We start from the raw sequence: 22,960 nt of genomic DNA on the forward strand, positions 1-22,960 counted from the left end.
TTACAAAGCCTGATGGCCCAGGTTCAGGTTCCCAGTACCCACATAAAGCCAGATGTGCAAAGTGGCACATGTGTCTGGAATTTGGGTGCAGTAGCAGAAGGCCCTGGTCTACCCATACTCACTCTCTATCTCTTTTGCACTCTCTGTCTCTCATATATATATATACATGTGTGTGTGTGTATGTATGTATGTATGTATGTATGTATGTATTATATATATATATAATATTTTCCCCCACCCCAACTTGTGCACTTCAAGTCAGCTCACGCTCACTGCCACCCAGGTCCCCTAGTTCCCTCTTCCAGTAATGCGTCTCCAAGATTTTTGATCTCTTTATGTTGTTACCCTAAGCTGTCTTAAATTTATCCTGGATCACATGCTTTTCCAACTCAACTAACCACCTTTATAACCATCCACGTTTCTCTTGTCTCCCCACTATTTCTTAGAGTGTCCCACTCGAAGGGAAGAGCTAATGTGGTCTTATTCTCTCATTCAGGATTGTCATAATTTTACCATTGTGAATGCTTACTGCCCCATACTCAGAAAATATGAATGCTTATTATTCATTATTTGTACAGTAAGGGACTAGATGCGTCCTGCTGAAATGGAGTAATAGAGAAAACTGGAACTTTCTCAGAACCCACAAAATTGTCAGGATAGCAACACACTTTTGAAAAATAACAGTCCTGGACCACTACATTACATTCTTATCATTTTTATTAGTTGCAGCACAGAAAATAGAGGTCATTGTTTAAAGACAATTGTGGTTCCTTAGACAAAGTTGTTGGGTTTCCACCAACAGAAAGGAAAGATGGGTAAGCTCCAAGTCTGCGTGCCTCTCTTTTTCTCGGAGTAGACTGAAAAACAAAAGGAGAAATATGAGCCCTCTTTGTAACATGGCATTTTTTTTTCAAATCTATGAAAACAAATGGATGTCTGCGCCAGTGTGGACGACTTGACCATGGTCACACTTAGATGATGCCCCTTCTGTTGGGTGAGGCAGAGGACAGCTGAGGGGCGGCCTGGGCTCCCCTGTGCTCCCTGCTCCAAAGACGCTCATTTATTCAGCTGCCACCTACTTCTTACCGAAGTCATCACAAATGAAACCTATCACCTATGCTACAACTCTAAGAGAACTGTTTTCCATTAAGAACTGAAATAAATCACATTTTGAAGTGACCAAAAGTTTTTAGATGCAAAAAATTATTTCCTTGCTTAAGTGCACAGTAAGTAACTCATAAAGGCAAGCAGCTTGCTCTTTAATAGCTTATGTCATTATTATCATATTTATTAAACTCCCCTTCAGAATATTACAAACAAAATAGGTCAATGCACTTATGCTTGGGTGTTTATGTTATAGAGGGGAGGTTTATCAGATAAATTCCATTAAGGCTTAACATGGTGACATATTGGAAATTTAGTAGCAGATCATTAATTACAAAGTAAATAGACACATATTATCTTCCCATGAAGTGAATTTCTTAAAATTTTGGGCTGAACCATGTGAAATTACGATGCTGAGGTGTTAGAATTGATAAAAAAGATTTTTCATGCCATGAGAACACCTGTTGGACCATCAATCACTGACTCCATAGCAGACGAGAACCATGGCTAACTGGTAAACTGTGGCTTGAATTTGGGGTTTTGCCTTCACCACTCACTAGCTTGGCTACCCCTTGAGTGAATTTTTTAACCTAGGCCTTTGCACATTCTTTGTCTCATTGACAAGTGCGACCAGCAACGGGACTGAACTCAGTATCTGAAGAGCTGGGGACAGCAGCTGGCGTTGGTCTCCACACCTCTCGGCAAATGCTTTTAGTAGTAACGACCATACATACTTTTAAAGAAAAAAAAAAACCCAGAATGTAGATACCTGAGATGCTTGTGGTTATGATGTTCCTAGGCTAAGGCGGCTTGGCTTTTAGCAACAAGTTGTGGACCCTGAGGAGCAACAACAACAAAACAAAATGGCAGATGTTAGGAAAATGTGGGCATTGCCCTTAGGACTTTCGAATAGTATTTGCAGTGACTGGTGAATGTCCATGCCTCATCCTTTGACTCCAATTTACTCCTAGAAGTCCCAAAAGGAAGCTTGCTGTCAGGGGCTGTTCCTCCCCAGATACAAAATTATTGTTGGACCAGGAGAGGAAGCATTAAATGATTCAGGTATCTAATTTCCATCACTAATCTATAAAATCATGCAAAAATCCTGTTTTCTCAGGAAAATGTTTATAAGTTAATGTTTTGTTTGATAAAAAGAGTTTGGGCCTCACAACTCTATCTACATTCATAAGCATCATGAATTTGAATCAGTGAGCATTATAAGCATTTAATACTCCACAGAGAAAGAAGCAAGAGATAAAAGCCAAGAACTACTTAAGTGACATTGTCTTGTTTTATAGGACAAGCTCTCTGCCCCATATGCGTACGCATCCCTAACCTGGCCAAAGGCGCAAAACTACGCATTAAGCATTAAAATGAAGTAAAGAGAACAAGGCCATTACGTCAGCAGCAAAGCAGGCCTCCTTGTCATCAGCCGCGCAGCACTTGGCCAGGAAGGCCGAGAAGTCTCCCATCACGGTCTTCAGCTGCTCCTCGGTGGCCTTGGGCTTGTGCTTCACCAGTTCCACCAGTGCCCTGCATGTGGACAGACAATGAGGGAGATGGCACAGAGACGATTCCACCCACGACAGAACCCAGACAGGGCCAGGGTGGCGAGGCCATGGTTTAAGATCACAAGTTTTAGAGCCAGGCAGCTTTGAGTTCAAGGCTGTGCTTCCATATCCTGGTCTGCCCCTCAGAGCAAGACAAGCCGCTTTGCTAGGGCTGGTGGGAGACTCCCTTGGTCCAATCCGGGCAAGGCAATCAGTGTTTTACGTGGTTTCAAACAAACCTCCAGAAAGGTTTATGCCCTGAACTGAGACATCACTCACATTTTAGAATTCAAGCCATAGTGAATTTTATGAATCATTAGGACATTTAAATGATCCCTAAATTTTTGGCGTTCACTTGAATGTTTTGCATCTGGGAATATTTACATTTGCTCTTTAAAGAGTGCTCCATTCAAGGGGAGTGGTCCTAGGGAGAAATGACAGCAGCCCAGCAAGTGAGAGCGGTGGTTCGCGTCCTCTCCCAACCACACCGGACAGAGCCCTCTGCGGCCATGCCAGGCTTTGTGCGGCCTTTCACTCCCGGCTGTGAGCACGCAGACCACCAACAAAGAGCCTGTTGCTAAATTTCAGGCTATTCTGACCCCAGCAATAGGGAGTCAAGTCTCAAAATTTGCATTTCTTGGTTATTTTCCCAAGTCCCTCCTGTGGATTGTGCGGCCTGTGGTGTCCCCAGGCAGCCGCTGACCAGAGCCGTCCATGCCAAGCAGTAAATCCTGTTGTGATTTCGATTCTGATCTTATCAACACACTCTCACCAACTAGTTGTTCTGAGGATTCTGCTGAGCCTGGACAGCACCTTATTCCCCTGTGGCTCTCACCCACAGGCCATTTTTCTCTTGATACTTTCACCACCCCATTAAGATTGGTACATGAGCACTTTTTCCTGAGGAACATGTTGCGGCTTTCTGCTCCCTACATGGGTGACAAGATACATAAGGAAGGACGCCTCACGTTTGCTTCTTGACGCGCTGCTCGTTCTCTGGGAGGGTGCAGATGTTGGCATGGAAGGTGAAGGTCTCGGCGTTGAACTCCTTGGGGACGAAGGTCTCATCAACTTGCAGCGCAGAGAAGCATGGCCGCCTGTCCACCAGGGAGCCGGAGCAGCACTGGGTGACTTTCTCACTCACGGGGGTCTTCTCGTGCAGCACACACAGGCGGTTCAGGACGACGGCCAGCTACGCGACATGCCGGGGAGAAGGGGTGGAGATTTCCCATGAACACCCACTTTCCAGGTCACACAAAGAAGGGTTGGACTGAATTAGCAACTTGGACTCCAAACTGGATGGGCACAGTGATTAATTTTTGGAATTCAGTGGGAGGGACCTTTAAAAGTTGTCTCTCCTCTAATTGAGTATGTCTACATATTAAGAGAAAGTGATTTGTGACAATAATTTGAGGAAAGATATATGTCAAAAATACTCTTACATTTCTGCAATAAAACAGTGACCCCAAGGAAAGTGAAAATGGACAACATGCAAGCTCAGAGCATTGATGTTTCTTTTCCTTTCAAAATATATGGTCAATCTTTGGGATCTTTATTTAAGTAGGTCTTAATTTGTGGAGTCAGGATCAATATAAGTAAAAACAGTCCTGTTACACCACACACACACACACACACACACACACACATCCTTGCCTCTGAAAGTTAGATTTGTTAATATTTAAAGAAAAAAATCATCCCTATTAACTTCACTATGCTTTAAGAGACTCACGTAGTCTTCCACACAAGGCAGCCTCCTTCCTTCAGCAACCTTACAGCACTTGGTGCCCACTCTTCCTAGGTTCCTTGCGGCCTCCACCAGGGTGGGGGTTGACATCTGAGGGGTCTTCTTGGTATAACGAACTGCCAATCTGTTAAAAAGTAAACGAAAACAGTCCATGTGGTTTCATCCAGGCAAGAAACTATTCTGACCCAATAGAGTAAGTACATCTAGAAGAAAAAACTGACCCCAACTCAATTTATATGTTATTTTCCATTCTTCAAATTATCCTCACCTCTAGGGTGATGGCTCAGTGCTGGAGGATGACCTTGTCCTGGGAAACTAGTTAAACATATTTGAAAACTCCCTGCACTTAATCTTTATAATCTTTGATCTGCACTGTGGAAGGTGAATTGCCTTACAATAATTCGATGGTATTAGTATATTTATCAGAGCTTCTTTAAATAGACTCTACCATGAGCTTGCACATAGCACTGTAAAAACCTTGAAAGGTATGGGTGAAATGGGAAGAAATATATCAGACTCGATAGATACGGTTCAAGTATTGAACTAAAAGGAATAATGGGTGTGATTAATCTGTCATACCACTTAGCAAGGACCAAGAGTGTCAAAAAAAAAAAAAAAAAAAACACTGAAAACCAGTGTGTGACTGCAATGTACTCATGGGAGGAAAGTCCCACCTCTGCTGATATCTGCGCCGTCTGCCCGGAGACCCGGTAACATACGCACTGCACACGCACGCGCAGGGAACAGGGAAACAGTGCTTCCCTTCCTGCTGCTCGCCTTTACTGCACGGGATTGAGCCTTCTTATCTATTTCCTCCAAGAAGGAAATTCCACAGGAAAGCAAGTGGATAACTGTCAAAGTCTGGGCTTATCTCCCAAACTTCCAATCACTCCCCCAACAGACCATTGTCCCCACACTCTTCATGTGTCATCTAAACAGGTTCTGTCATATCCTTGTGCTCAACATTGATATCACTTCTTGAGTTTCTGATATACATGTGGCTTTCTGCTCCCTCCAAACTGCTATATTGACTTCATTTGCTAATAAGTTGCCCTTTCACCTTCCAAGGACATCTGCATTTACGATGTACGAAGATTTTGATATTAGCCCTCATGACCTATGTCGTCCTGAGGCATTGTTTCCAACTCATCAAGGCCTTGCTACCCTTCCACTTCCATTCACTTGCCTCTTCGGGTGTTTTTGGTGTAGAGGGATTAGAAATAAATCATGTATCTTCATTATTAAAAAGCATATGCTGGGTGGCCTATATATTAACTAGTTCACATGGAACAAGAAAATTCAGCTACTAGGGCTAGGGAAATGGCTTAGTCCTTAAGGTGTTTGCCTGTGAAGCCCAAGGGCCATGGTTCAATTCCCCAGGACCCACGTAAGCCAGATGCAAAAGGGGATGTACGCATCTGGAGTTCGTTGGCAGTGGCTGGAGGCCCTGGTGCACCCATTTGCTCCTTCTCTCTATCTCTCTCTCTCTCTCTCTCTCTCTCTCTCTCTCTCTCTCTCTCTCTGTCTCTCTCAAATAAATAAATATTACATTTTTTAAAACTCAGCTACTGAACAGGAATACTCACGCATTCTGGAATCCATACTCTCCCAGCTGCTCATAGAGGTCACAGTTCTGTTTGACTAGGTTTTTAGGCTCTTCCACAAGAGGGGCAAAATCATCAAACTGCAACATAGAGTGATGTGTTTACACATTCTTCCTGAGAACCCCAAGCAAGTCATTTCTCACCATAATAACACATCTATCGTGTTACATGTAAACTGTACTTTTACTTAGCAGGCTATATCGTGCAAGCAGATAAGAATCTCCAGGCTCTGGAATCCAGTGGCTGCGTCGGAACCAAGACATGGGATTCTCTGTCTAACTGCAACATCACCCCATGTCTCGGAGCTTCAGAGCCTGCACCTCCACAGTGGGGTGTGGTGGGGCTGTCCCATGGAGATGCTCTGGAAAGCAACTGAGCTGAGGAAACTAAACCTCGCCTAGCGCATAGTAGGAGTTGGGTAAATACCCTTCTTATTGTAACATTACACCATGTCTCTAGCTGGAGCCTGAGGTCTCTGTGACAGGAAAGGTTACTTCCGGCATCAGCCGTGGTGTGGGCAGGCCATTGGCAGCTTCTGTGTAAAGAATGGCTTTCCTCTATTCCAGCTAGTTTAGCAACCATTTTTTGCTGGTGGAACCTTAATGTCCTCTAGAATAAGTTTGTTTGTTTGTTTTCTGTCCTCACTTTATTTCTTGTAAAACCTTCTCAAAGGGATTTGAAAATATTCTAAGCAAACAGCTTTCACAAATTCCCTTAGGGAATTCAGTCTAGAAGTTGGAATTTTGTGGGATTAGGTTGACCGTCTTTGGATCCAAGCTAAGCTTCTTTCAGTTGTCATTTAAACGTGCATTTTACTTTGTCCTCAGGAGTATGGAAGCAAAATCTACCGACAAGGTTTCCTGAGACTGAGCATGACTCTCTTCGGACCTTTCTTTCCTACAGTAGCTATTGCAGGTTTTGTTAGCCATCCTATTGAAGGCTCCACATGACCTCACTTTCTTGCATGGCTTCCCCTTCGTGCCGAGACCTACCACTTTGGCGTAGCAGGCGTGGGGGTCAGCCTCGGCACAGCACCTTTCCAGCGTTTTCTCATATTCCTTAGCCAGTCTCAGCAACAGGACGACGGAGTAATCAGGGTGCCTTCGCGCATATTCATACAAAAACCTAATTCAAACAGACACAGGTTAGTGGAAGACGTGAGCAAGAAAAAAGGTCACATAACTCACCTCTCACCTCAAGTGAGTCATGTTCCCAGAGCCTAGCCTTGAGACCTTGAACCAAGTCTTCCTGTGTTCATCTTGTGCAGCCGCCACTGGCGTTAGTGTGACCACTAAGGCGGCTCTCTCAAGCCGTCGGAGCCTTCGCCTCCTCCATGGACAGGGACATATCCCTTAAAGTGGGTTGGGAGCAGTCACGCAGTCTATGCAAAACACACACTACCTGGCCTGCCCTGAATCTTGACTAATGGTTCCTGTTATTTTTAGTGTGTATTTGGCTTGATATGAATTACATCCCAAAAGGATTCTAGAAGATAGTTGAACAAAGATATATTCTTCAATTGTTCTTGTTCTCCTCCATATGATCTTATTAAATATTATTTAGTGTATAGGATATAATCATGGTTCAATAATAAAAGTCTAAATTTCATCACTACACTTAACTAAAAACATATAATCATTTGTGAATTTAACTTTATTTTGCCTTGCCATACTGCTGAAATGCGAAGCATTTCTACTAAATATTAAGCAACTCGTAATCAAATTTATTTATATATATGTACATATATAAATATATATATATCTCTTTGCTATCATCATATAGATGGATAGATAGATGTTGGTAAGTAGATAAGTAGATAGATGATTGATAGGCAGTATATTTATATAATTTTGAGTACTTTAAAAAACTGTTATAAAATTATTGACTAATATATATAATTTATATGTATACAATATTTCTAGAGATAGTCCCAGAAATATCCTGAGGGAGTAAGGAACACTGCATTTCTGCCAATGTCATGCACTGTTGCAAGACAGTATTTTAAATTGATTAATTATTTTCGGCAAAGTTTAAAGCCCGGGAGAGGCAAGGGGAGCAAGGAATTATCGAGGACATGAAAATGGAAGTGACTTCAAAGGTATGCCTAATATCTTCTAGACCATGAAGCCACACAAAAGTGGCGAGAGGAAAAGCATAGACTTACGTGCCCAAGAAGACATCTTTCGCCTCGGCGTAGTTCTTGCAGACGTCCTTATCCTCCACGAAGTCGACAGCCAGCGAAGGCAGCTCAGCGGGCATGTCGTCCTCTTCCACCTCGGTGATGCAGTGGGACTTTTGCAGCAGGGGCTTGGCACAGCACTCCTTCACCTTACTGGAGATGGAGTCTTGGTTCTCACAGACATACTTGACAAGCTCCGCCTAGGGACGGGGTAAAAACTGTTCAGTGTAAATGAACATTGCTGTGCTGTCTCCCCACACTTCAATGGCACAGGCACAATTCATTCGTTGTGTTGACACCACATACAACCCAGTGCCTAAGGGTGGAGGCTAAAACCTTCCAACATGCTTCAAAACGACTAGTCGGTAACATGCCATCGTTTACGTATCTATTGTTATCAATCACTTTGTTCTTTTTATGCTTTTATTACTGAGGTAGTTATCATGTTGTTTTTTTTTTTCAGTAAAATTCAATGCTATACTTCCAAATATCATCCGACACACATATTAAGTGCAGGCATTATGAAGCTAGGTAACTCGTTAACAAGTGAGACATATTGGCTAATGAAGGAGTGAGGATATCACTCGTGGGCCTCGCTTCCACGTAGAAAATATCTGACTTGAGTTTTTCATGCATGTATTAAGAATGGGGTTTCTAGCCTATGAAATACTTTCAGTCTTTGAAGAAAAGGAGATAAATTGCACTAGTTTGGGGGCAAAGAGGTCAGACTTTATATGTTTAAGAATTTGTAGCTGGGCGTGGTGGTGCACACCTTGAATCCCAGCACTGGGAGGCAGATGTAGGAGGAGCACTGAGAGTCTGTGGCCACCCTGAGACTCCATAGTGAATTCCAGGCTAGCCTGGGCTAGAGTGAGACCCTACCTCAAAAAAAGACCCTAAAAAAGAAAGAAAGAAAGAAAAGAAAGGAGGAAGGAAAGAAAGAAGAAAGGAAGGACAGAAGAAAGGAAGAAGTTCTACACTGCACACAGAGATCTAATTAACGGAGAGAGCATAGATGAGGAAAATGTATCTTTTTCAAAGGTTTCTCAACCCAGTGGGGTCTCCAGCCCCTTTGTGCTCCCTGGTATATCTTAGAAACCTACCTTCAAAAACTGCTACCTTTCTGTTTAAGTTTTTGTTTTCAGAGAATGACCAAACACAGGATTTCGGGTCATTTAACAATTCAGAAAACGTGCTTGTAAAATCAACAAAGTACCGCGAAGCAGAGAGCGCGTGGAGACAGTGACCCACTGTCGGCCGTCACCTACACATCAGTCCTGCCCGCTGACTGACTTGAACAGGGACAGCTCCTTACCCTGTCATCTGCACACTCGAGCATGTCGCCATGGCAGCACTCCTTGGTGACCTTAGTCAAGTCATTTACCAGTTTGGAAACTTCTGCAAAGTCAGCTTTGGGGAATTTCTGGCTCAGACGAGCTACGGACCTAAAAAGAAAATTTCCCCATTCAAGCACTATTACCATGCAATAGCTTACGTGAAAGCAGTGGGAGAATGCTATTTCTTATAAGGAAGTTCAAGACAGACTAAAATACAGAAGCTTTTTTACAAATTCATTAATTACCTTCATGCTGGATTTAAACTATGTAGTTATCCCACCCACCCCCCCGCCCTTAGGCAGAAGTGTCCACTGAAAGTGTATGAGTGGGGGTCATAGAAAACTAATAGCTAATAAAATTAGAAATCAAAGAGGAATTCTGAAAATGTCTGAGGGCCATCAGGTGTGGAGCCCAGGTCTGACTTCTCTTCTCGGCTGTGAATCCCCGGGAAGTCCCCTGGCCTCTCTGAGCCCTTGCTTTTCCCAGGGCATAAAATAAAGGCCTCGTGACTATTAAACTGGATCGTTCATAGGAAAGCATTTTATCATCTGACAAGTCTCTCACAGATTCACTGTCCTTTTTTCCGCTTAATTAAAACATAATCTTTCTGAATCTTCAGGTCTCTGAAGAGAAAAGAAATTTTGTAATGTCTGTAGAATTAGAGCTTTTATTATGAATCCATTTACTAAGAAATCTGTCTACGACAGGATGTAAAGTGCTAATGGTATCGTTCTTCCCAAGCTCATCCCAGAGCTGCCTAGCTGATACCAGAGTTCTCTCCCAGGACCAGTCACAGCCTGTGGGCTGACACTGAACTGTTTCTTATTGGGGTTCCCACGCTTGTAACTTTGTTTGGGTTCAGTCAGTTGAATGATAGCAATGATGGGTACAGATAGCTCAGCTAACAGGGTCTAGAGAACACGCGGGACGGCTATCATACTCACTTTCTCTCTTGCTCTGTAGACTAGCTGGTTAACAAGAGGTGCTAGCAGGGCAGGTAGCTTTGGCTCACCTGTGAAGGCTGGCCCTGAGCAGCCTTGTAGTAACACAGGAAGGCTCAAGCCAAAACAGAAATAAGAGCGGAGTTGGAGCCATGAGAAAGCCGTAACTAGAAATGATCGCTTCAATTTAGTGCGTGGCCGAATTCCACGACCAGGGCATAAGATGAAGTCACTTTCAGATTAAAATTCAAATATCTGTCTTTTTTGGAACAAAAAGAGACATCTTCTAAATTCCTTGAGAATTTAGGGGGGAAAAAAATCACACACAATAATCAGGACAAACGTCCTGATTTCACCTGTACCGGCTTTCTACCTCGTAGACAAACAAAAGGGCACACTTGAAAGTGTGTGAAGTCCTGTGTCAGTGTGTGGTGTGAGCACAGAATAATCGGGGGCACGCGCAGCGTGCCGACAGCACTCACCAGGCCTTGAAGGCGCGGTCTCCGAATTTCTCGAGGCTGGAGCACTTGAGTCTCTGGTACGCGGCTGCAGCCAAGGCCTTTTCCTTCAGCTCATCAAGCTGCAAAAGGAGTCAGTTGCAAAACATTAGAAAAGAAATATTTTACACGAAACACACCCCAAACTGACTGGTTGTGTGTGGGGACTGAAGCCCTGGACAAGCGTTCTTTCACTGGGCTACATCCTCAGCCTATATTAAAATTTAAAGATGTAATCTATACCTAGATCCCTTTGGCAAATAACAATTTTGTTATGCTAAAACATGGGGAATTAGTCAGGTCATAGTGGAGGCCTCTAGGTAGTTAAAAAGTAGCGGGGGACATTGTCAGGGAAAGTGTCTGTTAGGGAGAAGCGCTCATTAATACCCAGAAAACAGCTTGACTCACTTCTTAACTTTATGTTTACTTCACCAGTCCTCCTTCCACCAAGTCTCATGAAATCAGTACGTGCTCAGAAGAGTGAAAATACTTGTAGAAGAGAGGGAAATTCTCCCCTTTGAATTCCCACCCCAGCGGAAGGAAGGATGCACAAAATCTGGCCCCTGGCTACACAATTTGACAAACGGGTTTCCCTGCATTCCATAAAGAATGGCAGGATATTTAAATCCTGCTTAAGGATTCTCTTTCAGATCAGATGTGGTGGGTCTTGGAGGCCTTTAAGGAGGATGAAAATCCATTGGGCATATAGAGCTTAGAAGGCTTTCTTGGACAGATAGAGAAGTTTCCATCAGAGATGGAGGCTTCCAGAATCAGCCATGAGAAGAGCAGGCTGAAGGAGCCCGGTCCTTGCATGCTTCTTCTGGAGAAATACCTTAGGGGTGAGGCAGGCTGCCTTATCTGCAGCTTGGCAGCACTCGGCCACGATGTCCCTATACTTCTCAGCGTAGTACAGGAGCTCTGGGCCATAAAAGTAAGGGTGTCTCCTGGCAACTTCATGTAAATACCTAAAATTTTTAAAAGTCAAAAAGAAGAAAACAATCAACCATTCTCCCATAGCATTTAGCATGACAGAAACAATTAGCATAGACCAGAATCAGAGTTATAATTTACCAAAGACGCTCAATGTGTACCTAGGGACCTTATCATTTATATTCTAAGTCAGTGAAAAGGACTCTGTGTGTGTGTGTGTGTGTGTGTGTGTGTGTGTGTGTGTGTGCGCGCGCGCGCGCATATTTAACTGTTGTTGATATAGTCCCATCATGAAATCAGGTCTGAGAATATCAATATTTTAAAACATGTCAAGCTTGGATTTTTCATAGATAGCATATCCTGTTTCAAGATCAAAAGACTTTTGATCAGAATTCTTGTTGTGTAGAAGTTTGTGGTATCAAACATGATTCTTTAAAAACCATTAAAAGGTCAAAACTTCTAAATCTTGGTGCTAAATATTTTGGGGTATGATCATTACTGGCAGAGATAATCCTTAGTTTTAAAGTTTGAAACATAAATGTTTGGTGACTTACTGGCCCATGAACTTCTTCTCATTTTCTTGGAAGGCAGTGCACATGGCGTCAGCCTCTGGCCTCACTAATAGGGGCAGTTCTGGGGTCTCGTCTTTGTGCTTCTGTAAGCAGTCCATCCTCTCAGGGTCTTGTTTTGTGCAGCATTCAGCCAGTTCAGGGTAGTGTTCTCCGAGCTTCTGAATGCCACACAACTTGTCTCCAAATAGAGTGTGCTAAATGGAAGAAAGCAACCTCCAAATTACTGGGAGCTCTATTATTTTCTTGATCACCAAAAGGTAATGTAAAAACCAAATGTACTGGTAAAATCATGTCTTATATGTATGTACAAGAGATGATACGATCATGTGTGTGTATAGTTGACGAGACAGGTACAATCTTTTTGTTTTTCTATGTGACTTAAAAATAGATATACAGAGAGTAAAGAGATGTCTCAGTGGTTAAGGTGCTTGCTTACAAAACCTAATGACCCAGTTTAATTCCCTTAGCACCCACATTAAGCCAGATGCACAAGGTCGCATATGCACCTGGAATTTATTTGCAGTGGCTAAAGGCCCTGGTGTACCCATTCTCTCTCTGTCTCTCATCTCTATCTCTATCTGCCTCTTTCTCAAATAAATAAAATATTTCTGAAAAATTAAAAGAAAAATGATATAAAATTGTTTATGAAACAAAATCATTTAAAACCCACTAAATCCCACAAAAATCTTCTCAACACATCATGTTTGGTTTTCTTTGATTTGACCATTGCTGTATAAATCTTATGACAGTCAACTTCCAAAGTAATTATGGATGATAAATGGAACAGAGAGACAAAAAGACAAATGATGCTTTTAAAAAAAATGTTGCCTTGTTAATTTTCCACCTGACACTAAAAGTTAGAAAAGCAACCACTGCCATCAAAAGGTAAAGGCCCTAGCCCTCGGGAGACACAGCCCACCCTCACGAGCATGCTGGTTAGACAGGCCAGCTAGCTGGTGTTTCTTTCTGTGACATCCAGCTTTCTAGTAGAGACCATTGAAGACTGAGGAGTCACACAATCTGCTCTATGCTCTTTTCTTAGTAGAAACATTTACCTCAAAGTACCTCACTCATTAAATAAATCTTTTCCTTCCTCATTAATTCTTGTTATGGAATACCTTTAACCTGATGAAAAGTATATTGCTCTCAAGAGAATTTATGACTCTTTCAATATGGGTGAACTTTGAGGACATTTTTAGGAATTTAGATGTAGAACCACAATGCTTTCTTTAAGGGACTAACTACACCATGAAAGAAAGGAGCATCCAGACAGAAGCAAGAGGCAAAAGGACCTAATGATGAATCTTTAAAAAGACTGGTCATGGCTGTATGCAGATTGAGTGGCCAGGTCTTTTGTTTACAAGCCTATCTAAATGGCTAAATGTGTAAGTCCTTCAAGATGGTGGCGTGCCCTGCTCTTAAATACTAACTCCCACAACATAGAAACAGCGGCACTATTATTTTCACTTAGTCAGCAAAGCTGGCATAGAAGTTAGCTGGTGATTTATGAGGTTAAAATCACTCTGCTATCTCAAGAAAATACTGGCACTCCTGTGCTAATAGTGGCATTGTCCATCGTAGTCATAACGTTCCAACATCCTAAATATCCATAAGCAGCCAGATGAGTGGATAAAGACAATGTGGATGGATGAATGAAGGTGTGCCCTGTACACATACAAGCGTGTATACAAATGTATATACATATAGCCTTTAGCCTTAAAAAAAAGAGAAAATTCTGCAAGTGGCCGCAACAAAGCCGCAATGATGGCTGAGTGTGGTCTCATGAAATACATGTTTTTCCCAGTTGTGGGCATAGCTAGAGTGTGTGTTTGCTTATGGGTTTGATCATTTGATAATAATGTTTTAAAAATGGAAAAGAGTTTCTGCTGTGGAGCACCTAGGAGAAAGAGCCCTTGAGATCAGAATGTACTTACGAGGGATTTGTCACAGTTGGGAGCTGACTCATCGGCAACGCATGCTTTCGCAAAGTCAGTTACTTCTTTCACTAAATTTACATGTTCCTCATAGGGGCATTTCTGGAGAAACTGAGAAAAGGTAACTAGGACCCTGGAAAAAAAGGACATAATAATATGTTGCTCAATGAAACTTAATTTAATACAGGCTGCTGTGCTAGAAAGAGAATCATGTTTGTGTGTGCACTCTATTGTCTTATGTATCTTTTTTACAATTATTCAAGCCCATTCCAGGTCAGGTCTTTTTTGAGGCCTAACCAGGCAGAAGAAGAATTTGTATTTCTATGATATGTGAGAATGGATGGAGATGCATAAACATAGGGCAAACTGTATACTAAATAGACCTCATTGTCAAGAATGGGCATTAAGTAAGTCCTTTGAATTACTTTTTTTTAAAAAACTCATACATCTCATTTAATCAGGCTATAGGATGACAGTAATCTTTTAAAAGTAAGAGACTGGGGAGATCATTCAAGGGGTTAAAGGCTCTTGCTTGCTAAGTATGATGGCCTGGGTTCAGTACCCCAGGACCCATGTAAAGCCAGATGCACAGAGTGGCACATGCGTCTGGAATCCCTTTGCAGCCACAAGAGGCCCTGGTGTGCCCATTCAACCCCAACCTCTCTATCTCTTTTTCTTCTATTTTTTTTCCTCCCCCCTCACATAAATACTTTAAGGACCTTAAAATAATTAACAAATGAACCATTTTTTCATTTTGTTTCCTAGATTAAAAAATGAAGGTTAAGGATGTGGCTTAGTGGTAGTATGCTTGTCTAACATGTGTAAGGCCTTCAGTTCCAGCCCCAGTACTTTAAGAACAAAAAAAAAGAAAAAAGTGCTGAGCTGTGTGGAAGAGACCACAGCACTGGCTCCCATGCAGGGAGGCAACATTAGCCAGTGAGCCTTGGAAGGACTCAGCTCTGTCCCGCCCACTGCCGCATCACAACGCCAGTGCGTCCAGGGCCCCAGATCTCATCTCCCATACAGCAGCCATCGGCCATAGGTGACCATAGCAACTTAGCTAAAATTCAATATAATTTGAATTTCTGTTCCATAGTCATACTGGCCACAGTCCAAGTACCCATCAACCACATGTGTCCCTTGGCTACTACATTGGGGGCTCACAGGTATCTATCTCAGTGCCTAAAATTCTACTGGGCAAAACACTGCTATGTGCTTTGGACCCTGGAGGAGGGAACATGAGTGCTTGAGAGAACTAAGTGCATGAGGAACAAGAATTGGACTCCTTGACATTTTTACTCACAGGCCTTTGAAGTGATCTTCTCCTACATCATTAAACCGGTGGGCGATTTCACTTTTGTCTGCAGGAAAAGGGAGAGAATAAACACCAAATGTGAGCAAAAATGGAAGAAAAGTAGTAACAGTAGTGCTTTTCCTATTTCTTTCTGTTTTCTCAAAATATTCTTTTCTTTTAGGATATTGGTCTCTGATCCCTACAGAAGATTCTTAGAAGTGTGGTGAATCATCCCTTTTCTGTTTAAAGAAGAGTTATCCAATCACCAAGAATACTGCCTTAAAATTTGCTAAGTATGCATGGCTTTATGTTAACATTTGGATCAAACTGAGGCTTTTATGGTACCTATGAACAGCTTCTAAGGCACTATGTAACAAACATAAATATGAACGCAAATTCCATTTATAACAATAATGTGAGCTTTTATTTGGTAAAGCATGGTACAGTACATAGTGACAAACTCTATCTCCATATCTATTCCATGATGTCTAAGTCATGCTGCCCAGCAGGCCTTCAAAATCAAAAAGAACAATTAAATTAAGAAGAAAATTCTTGGGGCTGGAGAGATGGCTTAGCGGTTAAGTGCTTGCCTGTGAAGCCTAAGAACCCTGGTTCTAGACTCAATTCCCCAGGACCCATGTAAGCCAGAGGCACTAGGTGGCACATGAATCTGGGGTTCTTTTGCAGTGGCTGGAGTTCCTGATGTGTCCATTCTCTCTCTCACTAATAAATAAATAAAATTTTTTTTTTAAATAAGAAAATTCTCAGCCAGGCATGGTGGTTCACACCTTTATTCCGAGCATTCAGGAAGCAGAGGTAGGGTTAGGCCAGTCTGAGACTACATAGTGAATTCCAGGTCAGTCTGGGCTAGAGCAAGACCCTACCTCAAAAGAGAAGAAGAAACTTCTCACCATTATTGACATCTAAGATGTTTCAAATATATTAATATAATAACCACATGAAGGTTCACAAAATACAAATTATCATCACATCCTAGAAGCAAATGCTAACAGAAAACTTGATTCCTTAGACATGTAAGGTTTGCTGATGTTTTATGTTGCTAGGAACAGACAATAAAAGTTGAGCAGTGAAAATACAGAATTCTTACGTGCATCTCGTCGAAACAGACCCCGGGAGTAAGCAGAGGCAAAGATGCAGAGGAGGGAGAGGAAGGTGGCCCACTTCATTGTGCCAGGCTTATGGGCTGAGAGGGCAGGCAGGATGAGCCCAGGGGAAGGAGAGCTAATATAGCTCTCCAGCCCACAGCTGTAGACAAATAACTAGACCCAGCTCACGTTTCATTGGCTCCTAACTAGTTACAAAATCAGACCATTCTTGCCAAAAAGTTGTTTGACTAACTCCCTTGTGTACATGTTTGCCATCTGGAACTGTTTTCCCCACAAGACCTTGTCAATTCATTAACGTTATATAAAACACCTTATCAATTTTTACATAAGAGTCAAAATGGTCTGTAACGATCATCCATGACCACATCCTTTATTGACTATTTCCCATTTGAAGATTTTTACTTTTGGGCTTTGCTTGGCAATAATAAGAAATTTTAAAAGCTAAGATGCAAACTGTACCTCTTACTAACTAATTCCCAATACATTTTTTTATCTATAGGTAATGGACATTTTACAGAGAGAGAAGGAAATTACAGGACTCCCGTGTCCTCCCCATTCTTCTGAAACCTGTACTTGTTCCTTGTGGGAGAGCTCATGTTGCCTCAGCTGCAAACTGAGAGAAGTCACGGCCATACTCGGTGACCAGGGCATTGGGAAGTTGCCCTGCTTCCCCCCAGAAACGCGCCCTGGGCAGGGCGTTTAGACTCCGTATGCTTCTCCCTCAGGGCGCTTCCAGCTGCAAAGACACGGGAAAGCGCTAGTACTCAGGTGACAGGTGGTGACGTTTGCCTCCAGCCGCGTACTCATCGTGGCTGGAGCCCTGGTCATACCTGCACGGTCATGAGAACCTTCCTCAGTGGGGCCCTGTTCTTTCCCACCTCACACTTGCGTTCTTTCTCCCTTTTAAGAAGTAGAAAAAGTACATATCCTTCTTTAATGTTACTTTTGTTTGAAATAAATTTATCATCATGAATAAAAATATAGCAAAGATACTTTTTTGTCATTGAGATGTTGCTTTTGTTTTTTTGAGGTAGGGTCTCACACTAGCCCAGGCTGACCTGGAATTCACTCTAGTCTCAGGCTGGCCTCAAACTCATGGCGATCCCCCTACCTCTGCCTCCTGAGTGCTGGGATTAAAGGCATGTGCCACCACACCCAGCATAAGCAAAGATGCATTGCATTTAAAAATATTATTCCTCAGTTTCCCTACCCAAAGTCTGATCTCTACTAATTCTTTCTCTGCCCTTTTGCTCCGAGCATGAACTTCCACGTTCCGCTGCTGGGGAATGTGGCATTCTCTGATAGAACAGAGTATTTCCTTTAGCTTAACGCACATTGTCATCCACATCGCCCCAGGGCACCGCGAGGTCCAGAAATAGCTAAATAGCAGAGAAGCACTTCTGTACATATCCAGACTTTCCAGATTTACATGAATAAATGTGCTTCCTGTGACTTCATTCCATTGCACATCCTGGAAGGGGTACTAATTAAATAATCAAACACAGGAGAGAAAAGTCCATGAGAGCAAGCAGTACCTGTTTGTTCACTTGGTTCTTAACGACTCAAAGGAGTCGTGAAAGGGAACACCAGACCTCTTTGAAGACACCAGTGAACAGAAAGAAAATTAGCTGTCTGTGAAATCATCGCCACTGGGAGAAAACAACTATGTTGAAAAAGGAAACTAAATAGAAAAGATGATTCTTTCTTGGATAAATTATGAATTTTTCTTCAAACTTTCTGAAAAGAATGGGCAAGTCAATAGTCAGTCCTAGACTTTTCCAGATATGAGTCCCAGAGCATAAGGAAGCATGCAACCTTATCATTAAATACACTTGTACTAGTGGCTCACAAACTCAGGCCTTGGCACTCACACATATAACTGTGTGCATAGTTTTTTCATTTGACAAAGGAGAACACTATTATATATGTACTTTCCATTACAGTATTATACTGCAGTTCAGTTATAAACAACAAAAACCTAAAAATAAATCAAATTCATTATAATGAAATGAGATCTTTCAATCGATTTTCTACATTTATGAAGATTTCATAATAATATGAATTGATAACACCTCAGTCTTTCCTTCACAGTACTAATATGATTTGTTATTAATGATTAGTAGTACTTGAGAAATTAAAATATTTAATTCTTGACATTAACTACATGCTTAAAATGCATCTCAACTAACAAAAAGTGCTTGAATATCCACATTTTGTGGATTCTCAAAGTAAGAATTCCAGCATTTTCCTGTGAAGACCCTGGCATTAGTTCTGCATGGCCATTCTATACTGAGAGGAGTAAAAGCACATGACTGTCAGTCACTTCTAAATACCCCATTTGCCATGCTCTTAAGCTCTGTGTTTAGCCATCAGAGAGCTCTGGCATGAGAGGGCATGTAAATATTTGAGCCAAGAGTTCCAAATAGGGTTTAGAGAATCCACTTTCTGAGTAAACAGAAAAATAGCTCCAGTGATCTTTAAGTGTTTTCTCATGCTGATGGAGGAAGTTTAAAAACCAGAGAGTAGTTGAGCAAATTCTTTATTTGTAAAGCATAATATACACGAATCATGTAGAAGCAAGAAGCCCTCATGAGATGCAAATGTGATTACACTGAAAGGGAAACCTGAGCTTTAGTCCTTTTCTTCTTCAATCATTTTGTGGATTTCACTCTTCTTTCTCTTGTGTTCCTCTAGACAGGATGGAAAAGGCAGGCTTTGAAGCTGATGGATCCTGTCACTAGACCTGTCCCCAAGTCCTTCCACTCCAGTCACCGCCTGGCACCCTCCTGCCAGCATCTTGCGGAAGTTTCCAGCCAGGCTTTCCCTCCCACTGAAAATCCTGGCCCAGCCCTCATTCTGTTCCCCGGAGATCCAATAGCACTTCTGGGTCTCCTCTTGAAAGTGAAACATAACCAGGAACACATGACAGCAATACTTAATGATACTTTGAGAATTTTACCAGATATTTTCTAGATACAACCATTCAATTCATAGTCATTCCAAATTATAAGAAATCTGAATTTATTTGGAAGAAAATCGGGGACAGGGAAATCTTTTAGCAGAGTAATAGAATTCACTGAAGATTCCACCGGAGAGAATTTGTATCACTAGAGACGTGGGTCGTGTCCAATCAGTAGGCACCTGGTCAGTGATAACAGAAGTAAGTGTCTTGAGAGACCCCTGAGCAGTATGCAACCCCCTTTCTAAACCCAGATGGCTCCTCTCTATGTTGGAATTGCAAACTGCTCCAAACAAGCTCTCAGAAAACAACGATGAAAGCTATTGTGTTCACCATGATGGTGGTTAGGTCTAGAAAAATCGATCTTCATAAACAACCTATTCCTAAATACTTAGAAACTGAAAGAAAATTTAGAGAACTGTCCAAATTGGGCTGGAGAGATGACTCAGCGGCTAGAGGTACTTGCTTGTAAAGATTGATGGCCTGGGTTCAATTCCCCAGTACCCACGTAAAGCCAGATGCACAAAGTGGCGCATGTGTCTGGAGTGTGTTTGCAGTGAGTGGCAGGGGCCCTGGCGTGCCCACACTCAAGTTCTGCCTGTATCTTTCTGTCTCTCTCAAAAATAAAATAACTTTAAAAAAGAATTGAAGTGTGGGGGGCAGGGAGGGAGGGAATTACCATGGGATTTTTTAAATAAAAATGCTAATAAAAACTTTAAAAAAAATAAAAAAATTTTAAAAAAGAATTGTCCAAAGTGATTCATCCTTGTTTTTTCCCTTGCACTGCTAGGTATCAAAGCCAGGGCCCCATGCCATGCTGCGGGGGGATGAGGGGGTGAGTGTGCTCTACCACCAGATTACACCCCAGTTCCTCAACCATAGACAGCAGGAGCTCAGGTCAGGTACCTCTGGACATGGATTTACACCTTTAGACATAATGTTTATGAAGAAGCATGATGCCCATCTTGGCAAATCTCAACATCTTCACTCTCAAGACGTGGTTGCAGAAAAGGATTCCGGGTGAAGTCAAGGAGCACCACATCTAGCTGGCAGAGGGAACTGAGGCTTGCCTTGAGCTCATCATGCCATGCCTGGTGGGGCTTGCCTAGAATCCTAGCATTAGCCAGGCAAGCAAGAGGATCATGACTTTGACGCTGGCCTGAGCTACATAGGGTGGCACAGATTCTGTCTCAAAAAGGAAAAAGAAAGCAATGCACGGTGGCCCACGCCTTTAACCCCAATACTTGGGAGGTAGAGGTAGGAGGATTGCTGTGAGTTCGAGGCCAGCTTGGAACTATATAGTGAATTCCAGGTCAGCCCGGACTAGAGAGAGACCCTACCTTGAGGGGAAACAAAAGGCGACAGCAAGGATGCAGGATGTAAACAAGCATGCAAACGCTGGGCAGGGACAGAGGGACAGAGGGACTGAGGGACTGAGGGACTGAGGGACAGAGGGACTGAGGGACTGAGGGACAGAGGGACTGAGGGACAGAGGGACTGAGGGACAGAGGGACTGAGGGACTGAGGGACTGAGGGACTGAGGGACAGAGGGACTGAGGGACTGAGGGACAGAGGGACAGAGGGATGAGGGACTGAGGGACTGAGGGACAGAGGGACAGAGGGACTGAGGGACTGAGGGACAGAGGGACTGAGGGACTGAGGGACTGAGGGACTGAGGGACAGAGGGACAGAGGGACTGAGGGACAGAGGGACAGAGGGACTGAGGGACTGAGGGACTGAGGGACTGAGGGACAGAGGGACTGAGGGACTGAGGGACTGAGGGACAGAGGGACTGAGGGACAGAGGGACTGAGGGACTGAGGGACAGAGGGACTGAGGGACAGAGGGACTGAGGGACAGAGGGACTGAGGGACTGAGGGACTGAGGGACAGAGGGACAGAGGGACAGAGGGACTGAGGGACTGAGGGACTGAGGGACTGAGGGACTGAGGGACTGAGGGACAGAGGGACTGAGGAACTGAGGGACTGAGGGACAGAGGGACTGAGGGACTGAGGGACAGAGGGACTGAGGGACAGAGGGACTGAGGGACTGAGGGACTGAGGGACAGAGGGACTGAGGGACAGAGGGACAGAGGGACTGAGGGACTGAGGGACTGAGGGACTGAGGGACAGAGGGACAGAGGGACTGAGGGACAGAGGGACAGAGGGACTGAGGGACTGAGGGACTGAGGGACTGAGGGACAGAGGGACAGAGGGACTGAGGGACTGAGGGACTGAGGGACAGAGGGACTGAGGGACTGAGGGACAGAGGGACTGAGGGACTGAGGGACAGAGGGACTGAGGGACAGAGGGACTGAGGGACTGAGGGACTGAGGGACAGAGGGACAGAGGGACTGAGGGACTGAGGGACAGAGGGACAGAGGGACTGAGGGACTGAGGGACAGAGGGACTGAGGGACTGAGGGACAGAGGGACTGAGGGACAGAGTGACTGAGGGACTGAGGGACAGAGGGACAGAGGGACAGAGGGACTGAGGGACTGAGGGACAGAGGGACTGAGGGACAGAGGGACTGAGGGACTGAGGGACTGAGGGACAGAGGGACAGAGGGACTGAGGGACTGAGGGACTGAGGGACTGAGGGACTGAGGGACTGAGGGACAGAGGGACTGAGGGACTGAGGGACAGAGGGACTGAGGGACTGAGGGACAGAGGGACTGAGGGACTGAGGGACTGAGGGACAGAGGGACTGAGGGACAGAGGGACTGAGGGACTGAGGGACAGAGGGACAGAGGGACAGAGGGACTGAGGGACTGAGGGACTGAGGGACTGAGGGACAGAGGGACTGAGGGACTGAGGGACTGAGGGACAGAGGGACAGAGGGACTGAGGGACTGAGGGACTGAGGGACTGAGGGACTGAGGGACAGAGGGACTGAGGGACTGAGGGACAGAGGGACAGAGGGACTGAGGGACAGAGCTCCAGGACAGGGCAGTAAAGAACACTGTAGTAGACAGCTGCAGGTAGCTGAAATGAACATCCAAACCTGGCACAGTTATGGAAGAAACGGTATTTATTGAAGCTTACAGATCCATGGAAATTCCATAAAGGCAGAAGAAGCTGGCCTGCTCTTACAGGACCAAACACAGAGAGAGAGAAAAAAACAAAACAAACAACAAAAAACCCACACCAGACAACACACTTCAGGAACTCCAGCCACTTTACATATCTTTA

General features: G+C 43.7%; 1 protein-coding gene across 1 annotated transcript; it reads right to left on the bottom strand.

The window, feature by feature from the left end:
* Positions 1 to 699: 699 nt before the first annotated feature.
* Positions 700 to 16,917, bottom strand: Alb (albumin). Its single transcript, XM_004665352.2, has 15 exons — positions 16,795 to 16,917; positions 15,696 to 15,753; positions 14,393 to 14,525; positions 12,441 to 12,652; positions 11,789 to 11,921; positions 10,942 to 11,039; positions 9,497 to 9,626; positions 8,167 to 8,381; positions 6,995 to 7,127; positions 5,985 to 6,082; positions 4,384 to 4,522; positions 3,623 to 3,846; positions 2,505 to 2,637; positions 1,874 to 1,941; positions 700 to 857 (listed from the first exon to the last, which is right to left on the bottom strand). Exons 1-14 carry the CDS (start codon positions 16,871 to 16,873, stop codon positions 1,900 to 1,902), a joined length of 1,827 nt encoding a protein of 608 aa, XP_004665409.1. The 5' UTR covers positions 16,874 to 16,917; the 3' UTR covers positions 700 to 857; positions 1,874 to 1,899.
* Positions 16,918 to 22,960: the final 6,043 nt, after the last annotated feature.

The sequence above is a fragment of the Jaculus jaculus genome, chromosome 11 (assembly GCF_020740685.1).
Source record: "Jaculus jaculus isolate mJacJac1 chromosome 11, mJacJac1.mat.Y.cur, whole genome shotgun sequence".
Lineage (NCBI taxonomy): Eukaryota > Metazoa > Chordata > Mammalia > Rodentia > Dipodidae > Jaculus > Jaculus jaculus.